Source organism: Triturus cristatus, chromosome 3_2 (assembly GCF_964204655.1).
Source record: "Triturus cristatus chromosome 3_2, aTriCri1.1, whole genome shotgun sequence".
Taxonomy (NCBI): Eukaryota; Metazoa; Chordata; class Amphibia; order Caudata; family Salamandridae; genus Triturus; species Triturus cristatus.
In genome coordinates, this window is record NC_140584.1 from 678,240,393 (window position 1) to 678,259,810 (window position 19,418).

The following is a 19,418-nucleotide window of genomic DNA, read 5'->3' on the forward strand; positions in this document are numbered from 1 at the left end:
GGGATCGGTTACGTATGTCAATACAGTATGGGAAGCTTTTAAAGTAACTATACGGGGCATCTGCATGGCTAAAGTTTTTGGAGTGCTCCGCGATCTACGACGCACACTACACACCCTAGAAACAGATATTAAGGCATTGCGCACCCACAGGGCTCTTCTGCGAGAGAAAATGTCTGAAAATGATGAAACGCCAACACGGGAAGCCAGGTTTAAGGGCAAATATTTCACGACTCGGCGATATGGCGAGGCGGAGAGACCGGGCAAAGTGCTGGCATCAGAGATACGTCCAGCCCGCTTTTCCGATTATGTGCTGGAGGTGGTGGGGGGAGATGGGGGGAGATATAGGATAGCCGGGATATTCTGCATGCCTTCACCGAGTTCTATACAGACTTGTATACCTCCGGATCTGTCGCAGTATCTTGCAGATATAGTGCTGGGATGGGTGGGGGATGGTCAAAGAGAATTTTTTAGAGGCGCCATTCGAGGATGACGAGCTTCGCGAGGCCATTATGCAGATGGCGTCGGGGGAAGGCCGACGGCATCCCCATAGAGTTTTATAAAACCTACATTGACCAGCTCCTTCCAGTTTTAAAAGAGGTATTCTCGGAGGCACAAGAACTGCAGCTTCTACCCGAGTCGATGAGAGAGGCGCTCATAATCTCGCTCTTAAAACCAGCAGATCGATGCGCCCCCCCCTCGCTAATAAATACTGATGCCAAGATTCTTGCTAAGTTAATTGCCAACCGGCTTAAGCTCCTAATGGAAAAGCTAGTCCTGCCGGACCAGGCTGACTTCATCCCCGGTAGAGCCACTGCCCACAATTTGCGGACATTGTTATCCATACTCCAAAATGTAGACCCCAATCTGGCACTAGTGGCGGTCTTTCTAGACGCCATGAAGGCCTTTGATTCAGTGGAATGGGGATATCTTTTCACCATACTCCAAAACATGGGGCTCCCCAACGGTTTCATGACATATATCAGACTCTTATACACAGCCCCAGCAGCTAAGGTTCAAATAAATGGGTTGTCCTCGCCGCCGATAACACTTTCGAGGGGCACTCGCCAGGGATGCCCATTGTCCCCCTTACCGTTTGCTCTCGCAATGGAGCCGCTAGCTGCCAAAATCAGACAACACCATGCTGAAAAAGGGCTACGGTGTTTACTACACCCCATTCTCATATCATTATACGCGGATGATGTCACACTCTATGTGAAGGACCCACGACATAACCTGAACCCACTACTTCGGGAGTTTGTTCGGTTTGGAGGCATATCAGGGATACATATAAATTGGGCTAAATCCCAGGTTTTCCCACTGACTGCAGCTGCTTCCCCCTTTGACATAGATTATCCCATAGCATGGTGCGCTGACGAGGTGCGATACTTGGGGATCGTGGTCACGTCAGAGAGGGAAGATCTGATGCGGCTGAATTACGGCCGCACAATGGATCACATTACTGGCTGTGTGACCCGATGGAATGCGCTACCGCTGACTATGGCCGGCCGCATCTCCCTAATAAAAATGGTCATCTTACCTAAATTTTTATATTTGTTCCTAAATATCCCATATGACCCAGGGAGAAATTTTTTCGGTAGCCTCCTTGCCGAGCTGATCAGAGTGGTATGGAGTGGCAAACAACCCTGGATAAAATGGGACACACTAGTGCGTCCCTATGCACATGGGGTTTTGACATTCCCAACTTTGAACTGTATTACCAATGCACCCAGGCACACTTTGCTCACTAGTGGTTCAACCCCCCCGTTACACAAAACACGTAGCAACTGAACACTGGCTCGCGCATCCCACTCTGCTCGACGGTGTAATACTCTCAACGCTTAAACCCAGAGAACCCCGTCCCACTTCCGTGGAATGTACACTTAAAGCCTGGCAACATATAGCTAATAAAGCACAAGCACTAAGTATTTATTCGCCACTGCTTCCTTTGGTATATCATCCGCAGATGCCCCTGCTGCAGGAGGGAGTGTTCAGAAAGATAGCTCGGGCCTGAAACATTCGGCAGTGGGGCGACCTATACTTAAATGGCAAATTCCGCTCCCTAAACCAACTCTTTTCAGACCCCCAGCCAACCACAATGGAAATATTTCTATATACACGCTTAAGGCATGGGTTGAAAGATTGCACACCTGAATAGCCAGCTGAGCCCGGAACGCTTGCACCACTACACCATGTCCGACGCGCACCTACAGCCTCACATTTAGTCTCCGCACTATACCGCTCTATGTACACTGACGCAGCATATGCCGCGTGCGATGCCAGGATGAAATGGTCAGCTGAATTGGAACGATCTCTAACTGACAAGCAATGGGAATTTTGCTACAAGCAAACTGACCACATCTCCACAAATAGTCGCCTACGCATCATTCACTATAAATACCTTCAGAGTAGCTACTACACTCCACTAAAGCTATACAAATTTGGGTTGCGGGAAACGAGCAGATGCGATAGACGCAGAGTGGAATCTGATGACTTTCTCCATTTGGCATGGTCGTGTCCAGGGGTGCACGAATACTGGACTCTGGCCTTCGATGCATTAGATCGCATGGTCTCTATGAAGATCCCGAGATCTCCTTTGGTGGCTCTACTTGGTTATACTGAACAGATTCCAGCTAAACACCGCAAGTTTGTGTCCTTTGATCTCATGCTGGCAAAGCAACGAGTGGCCTGCCGATGGGGTCGAGGGAGGGCACCTAAGTTCAAGGACTGGCTGGGGATATGATTTTATGGCAAGATCAGACATGTTTATATGCTGAACTACTCCCTGTAGCATCACACCCACGGGATATATGGAGCCCACTCCGGGCATACCTGCTGGCATATCTGGACGCTACTGACCAGGATGCATCTGTGCAATTTATGAGACTGATTCCCCCGCACCCTTGTAGAAGCCTCCCCTTGGGACACATGTGACATATGGGTAGTTCTTATCATGCATTGTATAATGTTGCATACAAGACCTGAATCAGTGTGAACTGACCATAAACAAACCATGTAATGTTATTGTTATGAAAAGTGGGAGGGGGGGGGTTGGGCTATACCAAGTGTAAGGATGGAGATTATAACAGTTATGTTTCACTGCGGCTACGTGTAGTAAATGTTGTCAGCTGGTCCCTTCCAAATTGATGACTGTCTTGGGCAATCGTATGTGAGTCATGTTTGTATCACTCTCTATGATAATAAAAAATAAATATTTTTAAAAAAACATTACGTTTACGAAAGGAGCAAGAATTAGCTAGAAAACACAGAGGTATAGAAGCAGTTCAAACTCAAGCACAGGACGTAGATGTTCCGCTGGAAGAGGTTGCACCCAGTAGTACTATAGTTACTGTGAAACCTATGCGTGAAGCTTCAGATGATGCAAAGGGATATTTTATATATAATTGGGTTTACACACCCTGGAGTAGAACAGATGTAATGGCTCTTAAGGCTGCTTTGCCCGACCCCCGGAAAAAGCCCGCCGCCTTCTATGAGGAGGTGGAAGGAGCCATTACCTCTTGCACTATGACCTTGCCAGATAGTGATATGTTCTTTGGACTTATTTTGCCCCCTGATATGTGGAGAACAATACGTAAAATAGATGACAATATAGAATATGGTGATACCTGGGAACATCTAGGACAAATAGATGCGGAAAAGGAGCCTGCGCAGAAACCTCAGGAGATCTTCCTAAAGCTATTGTGACTAAGTTACAGACTCTCAAACCCCCTAAAAAAATAGATTGGACTACGTTAGCATCCTGTAAACAGAAAACAGATGAGTGAGTTTCTGATTTCTTTTCAAGATTTGAGGAGACATTCCATGATTTTAGTGGTCAGTCAGTGGCCGATGATACGGGTAAGCATTTGTTTGTTGACAAATTTGTCGCTAATATGTTACCAGAAATAGCTAGTCGCTTAAAGGCCAGCGAGAGTTCTTGGACCATGTCTTCCCCAGTTTACCTTTTGACTATGGCCCAATATTATGAGCGACATGAACAGGAAGCGAAAGGCACAGAAGATAAGAAGATTAAAGAACTAAAGACAAAAGTTATGTTGGCTCAAGTATATGGTCCACCATTTAGGGGAGGTGGAAGAGGTGGATGTGCAATGTATACACCTGGAGTGCCCCCTCTCCCTCGAGCAAATTTGTCCCCTGATCAGTGTACTTATTGTAAAGAGACTGGGCATTGGCGTTCTGAGTGCCCTCTTTTGCGAGGTCAGCCGTATCAGCGGGGAAGGGGAAGTATGAGAGGACGCCCAGGGAATTCAGGAAACAGGGGTGGTACAGGAACATGCCCCAGATTTGAAGCAGTTGAACAAGGACCAAATTACTCTAATACTTTTGATAGACGAAATCAATATCAAATGTCTGATTATTCTGCTGATGCCCTTGCAGATTCCGATTATGCATAGGGATGCCTAAGATGGGGGTAAGGAACCGGTTGAGGTACCAGTAGATCAAATGGGTCCTTATGTTGACGCAAACATCTTGGGATCTACTGATCCGTTTCTGGTCGATACAGGAGCTACCAGTAGTGCTCTGTCTAAAAAATTGGTTCCTAGGGCTCCCCTGTCCGGCACAATAATAACATCGATAGGATTCGATTGGACACCTAGACCTAGCCCACTTTCACAGCCAATTGATTTCAGACTTGATAAAATCACTGCAGCATGTCCATTCTTGCTTTCCCCTACCACACCGGACAACATTGTGGGTAGTGAAATGCTTAAATATTTTCATGCCACAATACGTTGTTCTCCGGAAGGTGTGCGTGTTATTTTGAACGACAACCATCCAATGATTGAGAGATCTTGTCTTATCAATGAGGATGTCGCTCTGGCATCCTTCCCCAGTACTGTATGGATTAAATCAGATACTGATGTGGGTCAAATGGTTATTCCACCTGTACATATTCAAGTAAAGGAGGGTGTTTCATTGCCTCGACTGCCCCAATACAAAATATCCCGAGAAGGTGAAGAAGCATTAGCACATATTGTTCAGGATTTGATTAAAGTGGGGGTAGTGGAAGAAGTCCCCTATAACATTTACAATAGCCCTATCCTTCCTATTTTGAAAAAAGACACCGACACCAAAATCTACAGATTCATTATTGATTTGCGAGAAGTTAATAAAACTGTAGGGCCCCAATATCCAGTAGTTTCTGATATCACTACACTTCTCACTATGGTCCCTCCTACTGCCATTACATTTTCGGTGATCGATTTGAAGAATGCTTTCTTCTCGATACCCATTCATCCTGACAGCCGTTATTTGTTCGGGTTCACCCTGAAAAATAGATCACATCGGTTCTGTAGAGCTCCACAGGGCTACACAGAGAGTCCCAGCATTTACAGTCAGGCATTGAAAAGGCAGCTTGATTCTTTTCCTGTACCAATAGGGGTGGCCCTTATCCAGTACGTCGATGACATCTTGTTGGCTGCAGATACCCCTCAACAGTGTGAAGAAGAAACACTGTTATTGTTATCATTTCTTGCCTCTCACCATCACAATGTCTCGCGAAAGAAATTGCAATTTTGTAGACAGCAGGTGACCTATTTAGGTCACCTCCTGTCTAAGGAGGGATGTGCACTCACACCAGACCGCATTCAGACCAATCTAGAAACTCCTGTACCCCGCACTCAGAAGGATGTTCGTGCACTGACTGGCCTCACTTCTTTTTGTAGGCAGTTTTTCGCACATTATTAAACCTTTGTTGGCCCTTTTGACCAAAGACACTCCGATGGACTGCTGAGTGCCAAAGCGCCTTCCAACCGTTACACCAAGCCCTTTGTTCTGCACCAGTATTAGGTACCCCAGACATGTTGATGAGTGACTATTTGTGCCAGTTAACTGACAGCTTGTCTTCTATTTATCAGCAGGTGCGGGAAGCTCTTCCTTCGTGAGCCCTGCTGCGTTGACAGATCACCGCAACATCCTGGTCACCGCGAAAGGACGAGCTGTGTCACCTGAAAGACCTGAGGAAGTCTTCCCGGACCACACGATCCCTGGTACATCTAGATATCTGCTTCGATCCAGGAAGAAAGACATTTCATCGCAGAAAGAGACTGTTTGAGCCACTGTCCTGGGTGGTTAAAGACTGACTACAAAGGGGGGTAGCCTATTAGTGACTACTCGTCTCAATGTTAGTGAAGAAACCAACGCCTGTCCAGGACCTTAGGGCACCATCTGTTTTGTTGTTTACTGACGAAATGAACATGCCGGAGAAGAAATCAAACGCTGCAAAAGTCTGTAGTAAAAATATTATGTTCACTATTGGACTAACTTTGACTGTTGTCATCATTGCTGTAATACTGTGGGTTGTAGAGGAAGTAGCTCCGGCTCGAAACTTATTGACTGTTACTACTCCTGTCCCCACCAAACATTATTATTTTACTCTTCCGCATCATGAAAGGAAGCACTGAACGTCGTATCTCAATAACACTTTCGTACAAATGTTGCATCATACTCATAATGCTACGAACATTACCAACTGCTGGGTATGTGGAATGATGCCAGCTCACCAGAAGGGAGGAACGCCTTTCATTCCCTTGCCATTCTCACATAAAGGATCCTGTAGAGCCTGGTTCGCACTGTTGTGGGCCTCTGAAATTGTTAATATTACTCTAGCTGATGTAGGAGGACTTAATGCAAAACTTAATTAAGCTTGTTACCCCGATGAGGAAGGGGACCCACAAGCCAAAGGAACTGTATGGGAAATGGAGGAGGTGATTAGACAACCTCCTTTAGCATGTATGTCATTTCCCAAGCACCCATGGGAAGAGTAGCGATTTACTTTTTGGGCCCAGTCTCTAAACTTGGGTCACGTAGCAAGTTCTTGATGGTTCTGGTTGATTATCATTCCAAATGGTTTGTGGTCGAGACCACGGAGTGTGTGAATACGCAAAGAGTGATTGCATTTATGGAGAAAGTGTTCTTGAATGAGGGAATTCTGAAAATGTTAGTATCAGATAATGGTGTTCAACTAGTGTCAAAGGAAATGCAAGAATTTCTATGCAAACTTGGAATCAAACACAAAAGAGTTGCTATGTTCAGGCCTAAAGCTAATGGCTTAGTTGAAAGAATTAACCTCTTATTAATGGAAAACATCCAATTGTCACTTGCTAATGGATTGTCATGGTATGAAGAACTTAAGAAGCTTGTCTGGTCATATACAGTGACACCGCACTCTATGACTGGTGTCTCGCCATTTATTTCTCTTAAAAGACGTGAGCCCGGTGTTAAAGAAGTTCCAGGATGGCTGAAGGATAGAGATTGTGTGTGGGTCAATCGGGCCGCTGTAGAAAGACATGTGGCCGAGAGACAGTTGGCTGCGATGAGGTATTATGATGCTAGAAAAAGTGTAAAAAGCCTTGATATAAAGGAAGGAGATTGGGTGATTGTAAGACGTGGTGAAATTGTTATAAAAGGAGACAGCAAATTTTCTAAACTAATGCAAGTGAGAGATGTAAAAAAAATAGTCATTCTGTCTGATGGTTCTGCTCGGAGCAGTGGAAAAGTTTATAAATGTCGTGCTCCTTTACCGGTTCCTGATAACTAATGTTTTAGTAACGTTTTGTAAATTTATTGTTGTAAAAGGGGTGTATAAAAGGGGGGAGATGTGTGGCGTTCTCCTACATATTATGGAATGCTGAGCCTGTTGCCAGGCTGGAATGTTATCCTTTGGAAAGCATTGGTGTTGCTTGTAGTTGTGAAGCTGAGCTGGAGGTACCTGTGATTACTCCACAATAAAGTTACTTTGTCTTCTTAAACTACATGGAAGTGGATCTTTATCTTTACACTTATCTATTTGTCAAGGTCACTTAGCTTTGCTAGATCTTCGGGAAAATGAAATATCCTGGTTTGCCCTAAGTATTATGATAATTATCGTGGATTCTGTTGTAGTGGATGTCGTTGGCAGAATATGGCTTAGACAAATAAAATTAAATGTCAGTTTACACATTTAAAATAATGGCATTTTTAGGTCTCGCCTGAGCCAGCGCATGCGCTGCTCTGGCGAGACATTTAGTGAGAGGGCTTTCAAAAGTCTGACCGGGTGGCATAGAGTGTGCGGTTACGCGCACAAGAATGAGCAGAGGCGCCATCTGGCTTTCCTCTATCGTCATGGTGCGCCCACATCACACACCACTCGCCAGCCTGCTTTCACTTTTCCCGTCACGAGCGCGCGTGCACCACTCGCGTCCCTACCTGATGTCTCTTCTGTTTCCTGTCGCACGCGCACCACTCATTTTGTTTGGGCAACTACTCGCGGGGTATCGGCGGACTACAGATCTATGAAACCCAGCAAGGAGACATGCAGCTGCGGAGTGAGGTCAGAACTAGAGGCAGAGGGGGAAGGGCACCGTGCAGCACACTATTAGCTTACCTCCCGTTAAGATGGTGACTTTAGGCTGGTTTGTTTTTGGTAGTTAACACCACCTGTCATGTTTGTTTTTAAACGCTTTCACCTGACTTGTTTTTCAGAGCGGCCACACCCTCTGCGACTGGTCGAGCAAGTTCTTTTCGTATCCATGCCCCACCAGCGGGTCTCCCTTCGCCCACCGCTCCCTCTGCAAACATGAAACAAACGACAGGGAGGGGAGTGAAGGCCAGCTCGCCCTAATGCTGTTTGTCTTGTTTTGCTTTTGATTTAGACCCGAATCCATCAACAGGCCCTGCTTCCTTAACTTTTAGCTTTGATACTGCAGATATTTACTAGCTGCAAACAGAGATCATCTTCTGTAACGCACCACCACCAGCAGTCTCAGCCCTATCCCTGTTCCGCCCAGGCCCCTTGACCATAAAATACGAGTTAAGTAATGGCCTACCACCGTGTCAGCAGGAGACATCGATTCTTACTTGCAGGATAAAAGCCTCGCCAGGATCAGGTTTTGCCAACATGTTACAAAAAGTTTTTGTTTTTTTTAAACAGTTCTCTGTGATTGCTGGGACAATCGCTTTCACCTCTTGTTTCATGTGGCATTTTATTTCGAATTTCCAGTTATTGGAGCTGCTTCCCCTTGGACAGGTAGCCAACTTTCTTTTTCATCCCTTTTATTTGCTCTGCTAAATGGATTTCTTTGATAGCAGCAATGCAAGACTCAGTCTTCAGGATTCGTCTGTGGTTTAGATTTTGAAAGTTATTAAACAGAAAAGTTCAATGCTCCTTCGTTTAGTGGTGTAATTTTTCACGAGAGCGTTGAAACACATTCGAGGAGCGGGAATTGTCAAAGGAAATTAATATTTTCGTACTGCTCAAAGTTCATATTTTTTCCAGTTTTCACTCGATTGAAGTAATTTAACATTAGCGCTTTCTTCATCACATAGCATGTCAGCTGCAACATACCTATGATGAGCCCCAAACAGTTCAAAACGAGTCTCGGAATTCTTTTTTTTTGCTGTATTATATAGCGCAAACTCGACCCGAAGGTATTGGAGTGCTTTACATGAGCACCAGTTACGTTACACAATGACACATTCATTTTTTGTAGGCACATGAGATTAAGTGATTTGCCTAGAATCACAGGATGTTAAGCCAATGCCGATACTCAAATCCAGTTCCCCAATTCCAAAGGCGGCAGCTATGGTTGCTACGCAAAGTAGAGATGCCCTCAGTAATAATTACATTTTTCGGAACTTTTGGTTTGGCTGCGAAGTAAAAAAAAAAGTGTTTCCAAGTGAAAATGAAATTGCTCATAGGTTTGGAGTTTTGTCAAACCCAACACAAACTCTTTGAAAATCTGTCACTATGGGTCTAGTCAGCTGAATGGAAGGGGGGAGGGGCAAAACAGTGGTAAGGGGCAAGGCTTCAGGAGGATGTAGAAACCAATGAGGGAGAAAACCAAATGAGCATTTAAGGCTGGTGAGAGAGTCAGAATATGTGCCTGACTATTGAGAGATGCTTGCCACCCAGGAAGGCGGCATTTTAACTTATGTAACACCAATTACTTGTTATTGGAGGGTAAAACTATCTTGGTGTGTGACACTGGGGGCTATTCTGAGAAACTTCACTCAGCGGCATAGCAGCTGTTGAGTTTGACTTTTCGGTGGACAGCACAGATATCTTGGAGAACGACACGTATGGTTTGCCAAGAGTGTCCAAAACAAGTAAATGGTAGAATTATGTGTACCTTTAAAACATGTGGCTTGTTGACTGACCTTCACTTGGTGGTAGACACCAGAGCTATCTATCTATTGTTCACCTTGTGATTGTCGCATAGCATAATCCAGTTCCACCTTCATAAACCGCAGAAGGGCGAAGAGACAAACAGCAGATTGTGCCAGCCATCGTGTGCCTCTGTGCTCCAGAGCCGGCACCTGTGGCCTGTGCCCTGGAGGTCCAATACAGCCCTGGAGTGGTGGTGAGGTCACAGGGCACTATTGTGTTCTGCTCTCACATACCTGCCCCCTCCAATATCACTTCCTCTTCAGTACTTGACAGACATAAAACAGGATATTTGGGAGAGATTTATTTACAATGCCAATAACTTAAACTCGCGTAAATGCGAGACGTATTGCATTGCAAATGCTTGTTAGATTATGTAATGTGGTTAAATTGCTACTTTCAGCTTCTTTGCCTGATAATCCTCAAGGTGGCATTACTTGGTAACTTTGTCCTATTTTATAGCCTTGCAGCTATAATTTCCAAAGGTTTTTTTTTATATAGCACCACAGTTTGTGAAAAGGCATGACACTAGCGCTACAGTTTTTCGCTGAGTTTGTGCATGTCCACTATTACTAATTGGTAGAAATCCCATGTTGAGGATGGAATTTCTGAATCATATCACTTTATCAGGTCAAACAACCTATCCAGATTTGCTCAAAATAGTGGTGGACCCCATTCAATGTTTCTTGATTTACTTCATGATATTTTGTTTTCATTAAGTTCTCAAATACATTGATTACAATCACATGATGTATAGCCACAATGGAGCATAGTTGCTTTATTTTAAATTAGTATTCAGGATCACTAAAGTAATCATGCAGTCATCCCAAATAGATTACAGCGGAAAAGACATCCTTAAAAATGAAGCATTAAATGTATGTTATTGGTTGTGACTCACACAATTCTAAGTTACTGATCTATTCTTTGCTTTAAGGGCCAATGTATTTTTTTTTATTTCAGCAAGGGAACGGCTGGTATGTTTTGTAGGTTTTTTCATGCAGTAGGTCAAACAGAGCTTGAAAGGCTTTTTTTGTTATCTGGGCGTGGACTCCACATAATTAGATTAAATCATTTTAGGCACGGCTTTCAAGTCCCATCTATTTGTGACAGCTTTGTTTATCTTAATATGGGCTGTTTCAATTGTGAGAACAATTATTCTGTTTTCTTTTATGTTATCTATTGCTTGCAAAACATTTTCTCCCATTGTTGTTACTGTGGATTTCTCTGGAATTTCCATTTATTCAAGCAGCACTTTTGTTTTCTTTTTTTTTCACCAACAGCCTTTTCAAAAGACATGACGTGTCATCTTTTGTGAATTATGGACTGGTAAATTCGGAAAACTACTGTGGTGTCCGATTACATTTTTATTGCTTTTACTTTTATGTATTATATCAATATTTGCCTTCAATGAGGAGTGTATATTGGGGTGCTTTCATGACTTCCTATTGCTTTGTTTGCACCCTTTCCCACACTTTCCAGTACAATATTTCTGTACATTTCTATGAAGTGTGTGATTCAGTATCTTCTAAGTAAATGGTATGAGCTACTCTAAGGTAGGATACTTGTCCCACAAATACAATGGCTTCCAAACGTAGTGCAATTGATGATATAGTTGTCTGCATTATCTTTGATTGCTGTCATTAAGGTTCTAAGCCTTATTCAAAGCTGCAAGTGAAATAAGAAGCCAGGGTACTCTCAGTATACCCGTCGTGGAAGAACCTATTTCTAATATCTTAGATCCTTTCAACAGACAAGCAACTGAATAAGATTTCTTTGCTCAAAGAGAATTTCTTCCCTCAGTCTTAAAAAAGATTATATAGCCACCATGTCATCTATAAAACTCTGAGTTAGTATAGCAAACCTTACTGCATAACAAACCTTTCACACATCTCACTAAAGACAAGCACTCCGACTGTCAATTCACAGTTGAATCACGAGTTTTTACACTCATTGGAAGTTGTACTAGTCAGTGTAGAATGTGCAAAACTATTATGTACAACATAATTAGCTACAGCCAATCAAATTGGACATAGTACTTCTGGTTGCTTGTATGTAAAGGCCCACTAGCGCTTGAGGCTGCTCCTACTTCATGAATCATTCAGATTTATTGAGAGAACCCTTTATGCTCTGTCCTTTCTAGAGGACCTTCTTTGGCATTCAGTTTAGTCTTCCTTTGTAGTTGGACTTAATCCCCTGAAAGGAAGTTGTCTTTCAAATACTATAACAAGTCTTGGACTTGGATTGTGTGCCTATAGACTTGGAACAGGAGGACCAAATTATCTTTGCCACTAAAGCTTTGGATTGAGCCAATGCCATTCGTAGGGGTTGGAGAACTCACATTATTAGCAGAACGAAAAAACAATTGCATCTCAATGAATTGCTCAATGACTCCCCAGGTAGGAACTGGCCATTCTTTCTCCAGGGCACAAAAGTAAACATTTCTGGTGAATTAACTGTAACCAACATTTAGGAGTGGCTCATAAACTGTTATTGTCTTTCACGAGTTCATGTCAGATATCGAGAAGGAGGGCCAAACAATTTGTCAGACTCAGAGGGTTTGTCATACTAAAAACTGTCTCTGGTTCAAGCAGTTTAAAACTTGAAATCAACCTCTAATAAGGTGATCCTTAATTTGCTGCGACTGGTAGAAATGGAGTCTGCCTTAATAGAACGTATAGCTTTGTTCCATGTGAACACATGGACTGAGGTGAGATATGAAGGTAGAGAGGAATTGAATGAGGAAAATTAGAAATGTTAGCTGGGTTACAGAATCAGGAGTATTGGCCTACGTCTTTTCAACACCTCCATTATAATGCTGACTCAAGAGAGACTGGATTGCCTGCTTGACTAAGTAAACAACAGGGCTCCAATGCAGGATTCTTGAACAACCTTCTCTTTAAGTATTTGAACGAAGCCATCCAATTTGCACACTGATAGGAGCCCTGTATAAACTGTTTCCTGCCCTTTCTGATTATTCTGAAATTTAGAACGTATTCAAAAGGATTCATAAAAGATTATATATCAAGCCATAAAAGCTTACAGACATAAAACATAACATAACTGTCAATAAAACATTATACAAATTCATTTCTCAATGTGTTAAAAGTCAATAGTGGTTAAAATGAGAATAAATTATTTAATTACAGTTAGTGGTACTACGTACTTACATATTTTCCCGGAGGCAAGCTAGATAATCCTCGTGGTCATTTGTTTCAGCAATAAGGAAAAAGCCAATAACTGTATTTAAAGAAGATTAATTAAACTATCTATACCATGGTTTGAATGGTTTGGCATTAGCTTTGATTAAGAAATTAAATAGCTATAGAAATTGAACATTTGCTAATTTCCCCTTCTGTAGAATTCACAATATTCAACAAGCAAATAACAAAGAGGTTGGCATGCAGTTTGAAATTTCTGAAGACAGCCAGGTATAAGAAAGATGTTTCTTAATGACAACATGGCATAAGTAGATAATATGTAGCATGCCACTAGGAGCACTGATATTACAGCTGTAAAACAGGAATACTGATCCGAGTATGAAACCCACTGACATTCTACATACATTCATATGGTAAACTGAAATGAATTCTATTCCTACTTTTACTCTGCACCTTGATCCAGCCAGACGCTAACATGGATGACTCAGATGCTCGCTTGTGAGGAGAGCACCCATTATGTTGGATTTTCGCACTTACTGTTCTCTATCAAGGCACAGTTCAGTGACGAAAAAGTTGTGTTTTAATTTCGGCAATAGGAGAGCATTTCAAAAGCAGAAATACCACTGCACTGTCTTGGCTATAATCAAGATATTTTTTGTCGTTCTTGGGCTCAGTCTTTATCGTCACACGACTAGAACTCTTCAATAAACTAAATCACAGCTATCACCATTAACGTTTGCAGTGCAACACATTGTTATTTAATGCAACTGACTTACTTGCATGCTGCAACAAGCTTTAAAATTATATATCAATTTTGATTATACTTTCTTCTTCCCTTTTTGTTTTCTTTTATCTTTATCGGCTGGGCTTTCATTTTCAAGCTCTAATTAGTACTTTAATTATTGTGTCCACCCTTATTTATTATCTGTGGAGAATCCCCACCCTCTGCCCATGGCATCCTGACACACTACCTTCTGTTACTGTATGCTGAGATGCCGACTGCTGCGTCTGGCCTCTCCATACCTTGCTGTCTCATTAATAAAAAAAGATATAGAGATGCATGCTTTCCGAGGATATGTCAGCCTATCTAGTCCAACTATAATAGTGATATTATTATTTCTAATACCCGTAACGATGATAATATTAATACATTTAATAGTCAAAGAAGTGAAGAAAATGAACACACCATGAGCAACCCGGCATTATGACGATAACATATTTCACAAAATACTGCAAGCTCAAATCATCACTACCTTTGCATCAATGTTCTCTAGATCACAAATTGCAGCTGTAATTAATTTAACATACATATGTAATTTACTGCCTACATAAAGTGCCATCGAATTTTGCCCTATTTTGCTTCTAATGTTTTTTCTTATGATTTGAAATGTTGAGCGGATTGTTTTTCACCTGAAATATGATCAAATGGTAAATGTAGACATTTAGCAATTTTTATTTTACTATGTATCAATAACATATGTAATCGCATGTGATTTGTACCATATATTCCACCTCTCATGACGTGCTATGTAGCCCTGCCTCTTGTTTAATGCACCCCTCTGTGCACTCTGTTCCACTCATTTCCAATGGAGGCATTTTTTATGAAAATACAGAAACTGTCTCTGAGGGCCAGATGTACGACCCGTTTTTGCATGCACAAACGGGTTAGCGAACCAGTTTGCGCATGCAAAAACATATTGGACCATGTATATAGGCTATTTAGCGAGTTGCAATTTTTTTGCGACTCGCTATTTGGAAGGTGCATTCAATTCCAAATACCGAGTCTCAAAACAATGTACTACTCTTTTGCGGCCACAATTGCGGTCGCAAAACACTCGCAATTACCACCTACTTCGAGTAGGTGGTAATACATTTGCAAATGGGAAGGGGTCCCTGTGGGACCCCTTCCCATTTACAAATGCATGCAAAATAATTTTTTAAGGACAGGCAGTGGTCCCAGGGACCAATGCCTGGCCTTAAAAAATTAAACGAAAACATTTAATTTTTTTTTAAATGCATCCCGTTTTCCTTAAAGGAAAACGGGATGCATTTAAAAAACAAAAGCTGCTTTATTAAAAAGCAGTCCCTGACATGGTGGTGTGCTGAGCCCAGCAGGCCACCATCACTTGGGAGGGCTGCCATTCACAATGGGCTCGCAAATTGCGAGAGGCTCATTAATATTAAAGAGCTTCGCAATTTGCATCCCCATTGGGAATCGCAAAACAGTGTAAACACACTGTTGTACATTTCATTTAGTGCCTCACAATTTGCAACTCACAATGTGTCGCAAATTGCGAGGCGCTAAATGAGAGGGTCGCACATCTGGCCCTCAATTCTTTTTTGTGTTTGGCTGTGATCAGAAGTGATGTTCTTCAGAACATTTCGATTTCTATCAGCTTATGGGCCCCGTTACTTTTCTTTTTCTTTAAAAACTTAAACTGAGCAACCACTTCTTAAGCACTCTTGATATCAGTTTCTGATTTCACTGGTCTCTCTGATATTCTATTAGAAATCCTAAAACTATTACAATCAAAGGGCATTTGTGACATATTTTTACAATGCTCTACATGCAGGTATTTCAACAGATTTTCACTAATTATTATATGGTTTATACTATTTCTAATTTAAATATCTGTTTATGCTTTTTCCTGAATGAGTATATTTTCGTCAAATGCAGAATATATTTAATTTTCATATGAATGGTAAGAAATAGTTTATTGCACTCCTTGTTGATTACTTACTATTCAAAATAACCTCATTATTTTTAATTCAATAGGTTTTAAACTCGACGCTTTTACAGTGGTTACAAAACACAATGATCCCGATAGAAATATGCATTTTGCATTTGTGAAAAAGTTTACCGAACTGGGAAAGTTCTAGCAAAACGGAGAGAATATTTAAGTGGCACGGAGAAAGCTTTTTTTCCAACTACAAAGCAGTACTAAAGTCAACAAGATATATTAGGACAAGCATTTGCAATGCAATGGGTCTCACAATTGCGAGATTTTGATCTATTGGCATTGTAAATAACAATTTTGTTTATGGGTTTTAAAAACCTGGAATAATAAAAGACATTGTCATTTACAATACCAAGAGGTCAAACTTCGGAAAATGCGAGACCTATTGGATTACAGAAAGCGCGGTGTCCTACTTCAGGGACACTGCGCTGTTTCAGCATTTTTTTTACATTAAAGTTTAAAGTTAAAAAAAAGCTGAAATGGAGTGTGGTGTCCCTTTCCTTTGCTCTTCCCTCGAGCCTACTGCTATTTAATCCACGTAGGCCCAGAGTGTAGCGGCTCACAACTGACTTGGTTGTTGAGTCTACTATGCTCTGTCGCATCCCTGCTGCTGCTTTACAAGCTTGCCTTTTGGCTCAATTTCTATCTTTTGTTTTCCTTCCTCGCTGTTCATAAGTCTGGTCTGCACTCTTCCAGATCTGTCCTGTTTGTTACATGTAAACTTCTTGCCTTGTGTTCAATATATTCCAGTTCAAATCCTGCCATTGATTCTAGGTCTCCTTTTACCTGAGTTCAGTTCCTATTTTTGTATTCCTACCACAGTTGTCTCCTTGTCTATTTGCCTTATAACCCTGATTGCCTTCCTTGCAAGTGTGCCAGTTAGATGCCAAAGCTTGTGCCTCTAGCACAGAGAACCAAACAGTGCGTTTTCTCCATAAAGGCGGCTGGGTGTCTCACGAACTCTATGAGATCAATCTGCTTCTTGCCTTGCTGTGAGATTCTTCCACCTCACAGAGAGAGTAGCATACACACTATCATTAATGATAGTTTGCTGTGTCTTTTGTATTCTTTTTTTGAGTAGTACCTGTGTTATCTTACAGTTTCCGTTTATGGACTTTCATTTCCTGATCACAGCCTGTTCCTGCCCACTACAGTCCTGAGCTTTGTCCTCTCTTCCTTCAGGTACTTGCATACGTTTTACCCCTTCTTTTAAAATCCCTTTCCCCTACAGATAGCACCCCTCCACCCCCCTATAATCGAATCTTGTCTCGAACTCGCCCAGCTAGTCCTCGGACAGTCGCCACAGTCAGTTTATGCCAGTCAGCCCTAGCAAGCTAGGCAATCCATAAATACGGTAGTTGTCAATCTTACCGTAGTGATCAAAAACTGCGGCTCTGGCAATGCACTCCACCACATCGTTTTTGCGAGCCTCTGAGATGTTCAGCAAACAGGCAGCCAGGCGGAGCCCCACCCTGGCTGTAGACATCCTGAATATTTATTGTTCAGTTGAGTGGGGACTAGGGCAGTAAAGTCTCACCTGTTCTGATTAATATAAAGAGACAATTTTGGAAAACATTAGTAAACTGAACAGGAAGAAACTAAATCCTACATTTAAATCTTTAAGGATTCATGTTACGGTTTCTTTTTTATGCATATATTGATGTTGTCTGTTTTATAGAGTTGGGTAACAAATGCTGGTAAAACAAAACCAAAAGAACAGAATTGACACTTTCGATTTTCCCTCAAATTTTCAGAAACGCCCCTACAAGAGATGCAAGGGAACGCTAGAGGTATTGACATGAGATCGTGGTAACAGAGGGTGTGGTTTTTTAGGTCTCGCCTGAGCCAGCGCCTTAGCGCTGCTCTCGCGAGAGCTTTTGTAAACGGGGGTTTTGGAAGTGCAAACGAGTGCTTTGAGGCCGCCAACTACAGTGCATGTGCGCCGGGCGCGCGCACCATTTGGCAGCCTGCGTGTACATTTCGCGGCCGCTTTGATGTTCTCAGTGAGCCGCGCGGCCACTGAGAACACCAAAGCAGCCTGCGTGCCTCTCTCCCCTACCCCCTCCCTTATCCCACTTCCTTATAGCGCGAGGAGCTGTCTATCCCTAGCACGCGCGCTTCAACGTTCCTCCCCCACCACAGAGTGCGACGCGCAGCCGCGCGTCTTCCACAACTCCTGGGCTTGTTTAATTTAATTTTTGTGCGCGACAACTCCTGGCTGAGTCGTGCGGCCAATGCTTGTATACACTGCTCTTTGAATGGCCTTGGAAAGTGTGTGTATCATTTGCACTTCTGTATATACAGGATTTTTTTTAAACAGGTGTGTCTATGATTGTGCAGATACCAGACGGCATTTCAAACGTGACCTCATTGGACGGTTCAGAATGAGGCATTCTCATAAAATCTCAAACCTCAAGCTACCTTCTTCAGTTAAATTGCTGCTCTTCACAACCCCTGCTGCACCCCCACCCCACCCCCTCCCTTCCACTCGCAATTTTTTCCCAAAGAATGTTAAAAGGACATTCTCTTATCTGGCTAAATGATCTGCCAGGGGTCGCTGGTCGTCTATTCAGTAATCCTCATGAAGCCTGATGTGAACTGTATGCAGGGTTGCTGGTTTTTGGAAAGTTGTAACCTCCGAGCTGCCGCCAAGCCTTTACTATTCTGTTTTTAGCCCCGCAGTCATTGAAGCTTTATTTCTGTATGGTGTAAATGACTTCATTTTTAGCTCCACAAGAAGCATATTACCTGAATTACTATACACAGATTTCTATAAAACAAAGGTTGTACTTTCACCACTGACCTTCCGCATAGGGGGGTCTGCAAAGAACACATCGCTTCTTGAGAACACATAGCAAGCTGCACATTTATGATGCTGCGTATCAGCTGTGAACTCGACAAAGCGATCTTTTAGGATCTTTTGCAAGGCAGCACGTTTCTAGCTCCACCTCCTAAGGCTCATTCAACACCCCCGGCCGTGGCCCGCTCCACCTTCAAAAGGATTGAAGATAAACGCAGACTGAAGTCTGGGAGCCGAATTGGAAGTGTATGTCTTGGGTACAAAAACTGTACTTGATCCGGCCATGAACAGTACATCTTTTTAAAAAAAATCTTTTCCTCCATGTTGTCTGTTATTTCTACTTCATTGAAGCCTGGCGTCCGCTGCCCGCTTAGTCCCTCTCAAACAGTGGCGGAAAGAAATGTGGCCTTAGTAAATACCTGCCTTACATTTTACAAACCAAGAAAGGTGTGCAAGCCTCACTTCCATTAGTGCTGTTTGGAGATTGTTCTTCCCCGAGAAAATAAAAACAAGCATTTGCAATGCAATAGGTCTCGCATATACGCGAGTTTGAGCTATTG

The 19,418-nt window shown here is 42.6% G+C and overlaps 1 protein-coding gene and 1 long non-coding RNA gene across 8 annotated transcripts in view; one reads left to right on the forward strand and one right to left on the reverse strand.

The window, feature by feature from the left end:
- The window catches only part of FTCDNL1 (formiminotransferase cyclodeaminase N-terminal like), a 277,966-nt gene that overhangs the window by 206,917 nt on the left and 51,631 nt on the right, over nt 1-19,418 (reverse strand). For 6 of the 7 annotated variants that reach the window (XM_085648680.1, XM_085648682.1, XM_085648681.1 and 3 more), the window contains one exon: nt 17,430-17,600. In XM_085648680.1, coding sequence (XP_085504806.1) covers nt 17,430-17,544 — 115 coding nt within the window. In that variant the 5' untranslated portion in view covers nt 17,545-17,600. The remainder of the gene's footprint in view (nt 1-17,429; nt 17,601-19,418) is intronic. The other variant, XM_085648685.1, reaches the window with a different exon arrangement.
- The window catches only part of LOC146857941 (uncharacterized), a 145,419-nt gene that overhangs the window by 100,831 nt on the left and 25,170 nt on the right, over nt 1-19,418 (forward strand). The window lies entirely within an intron of this gene.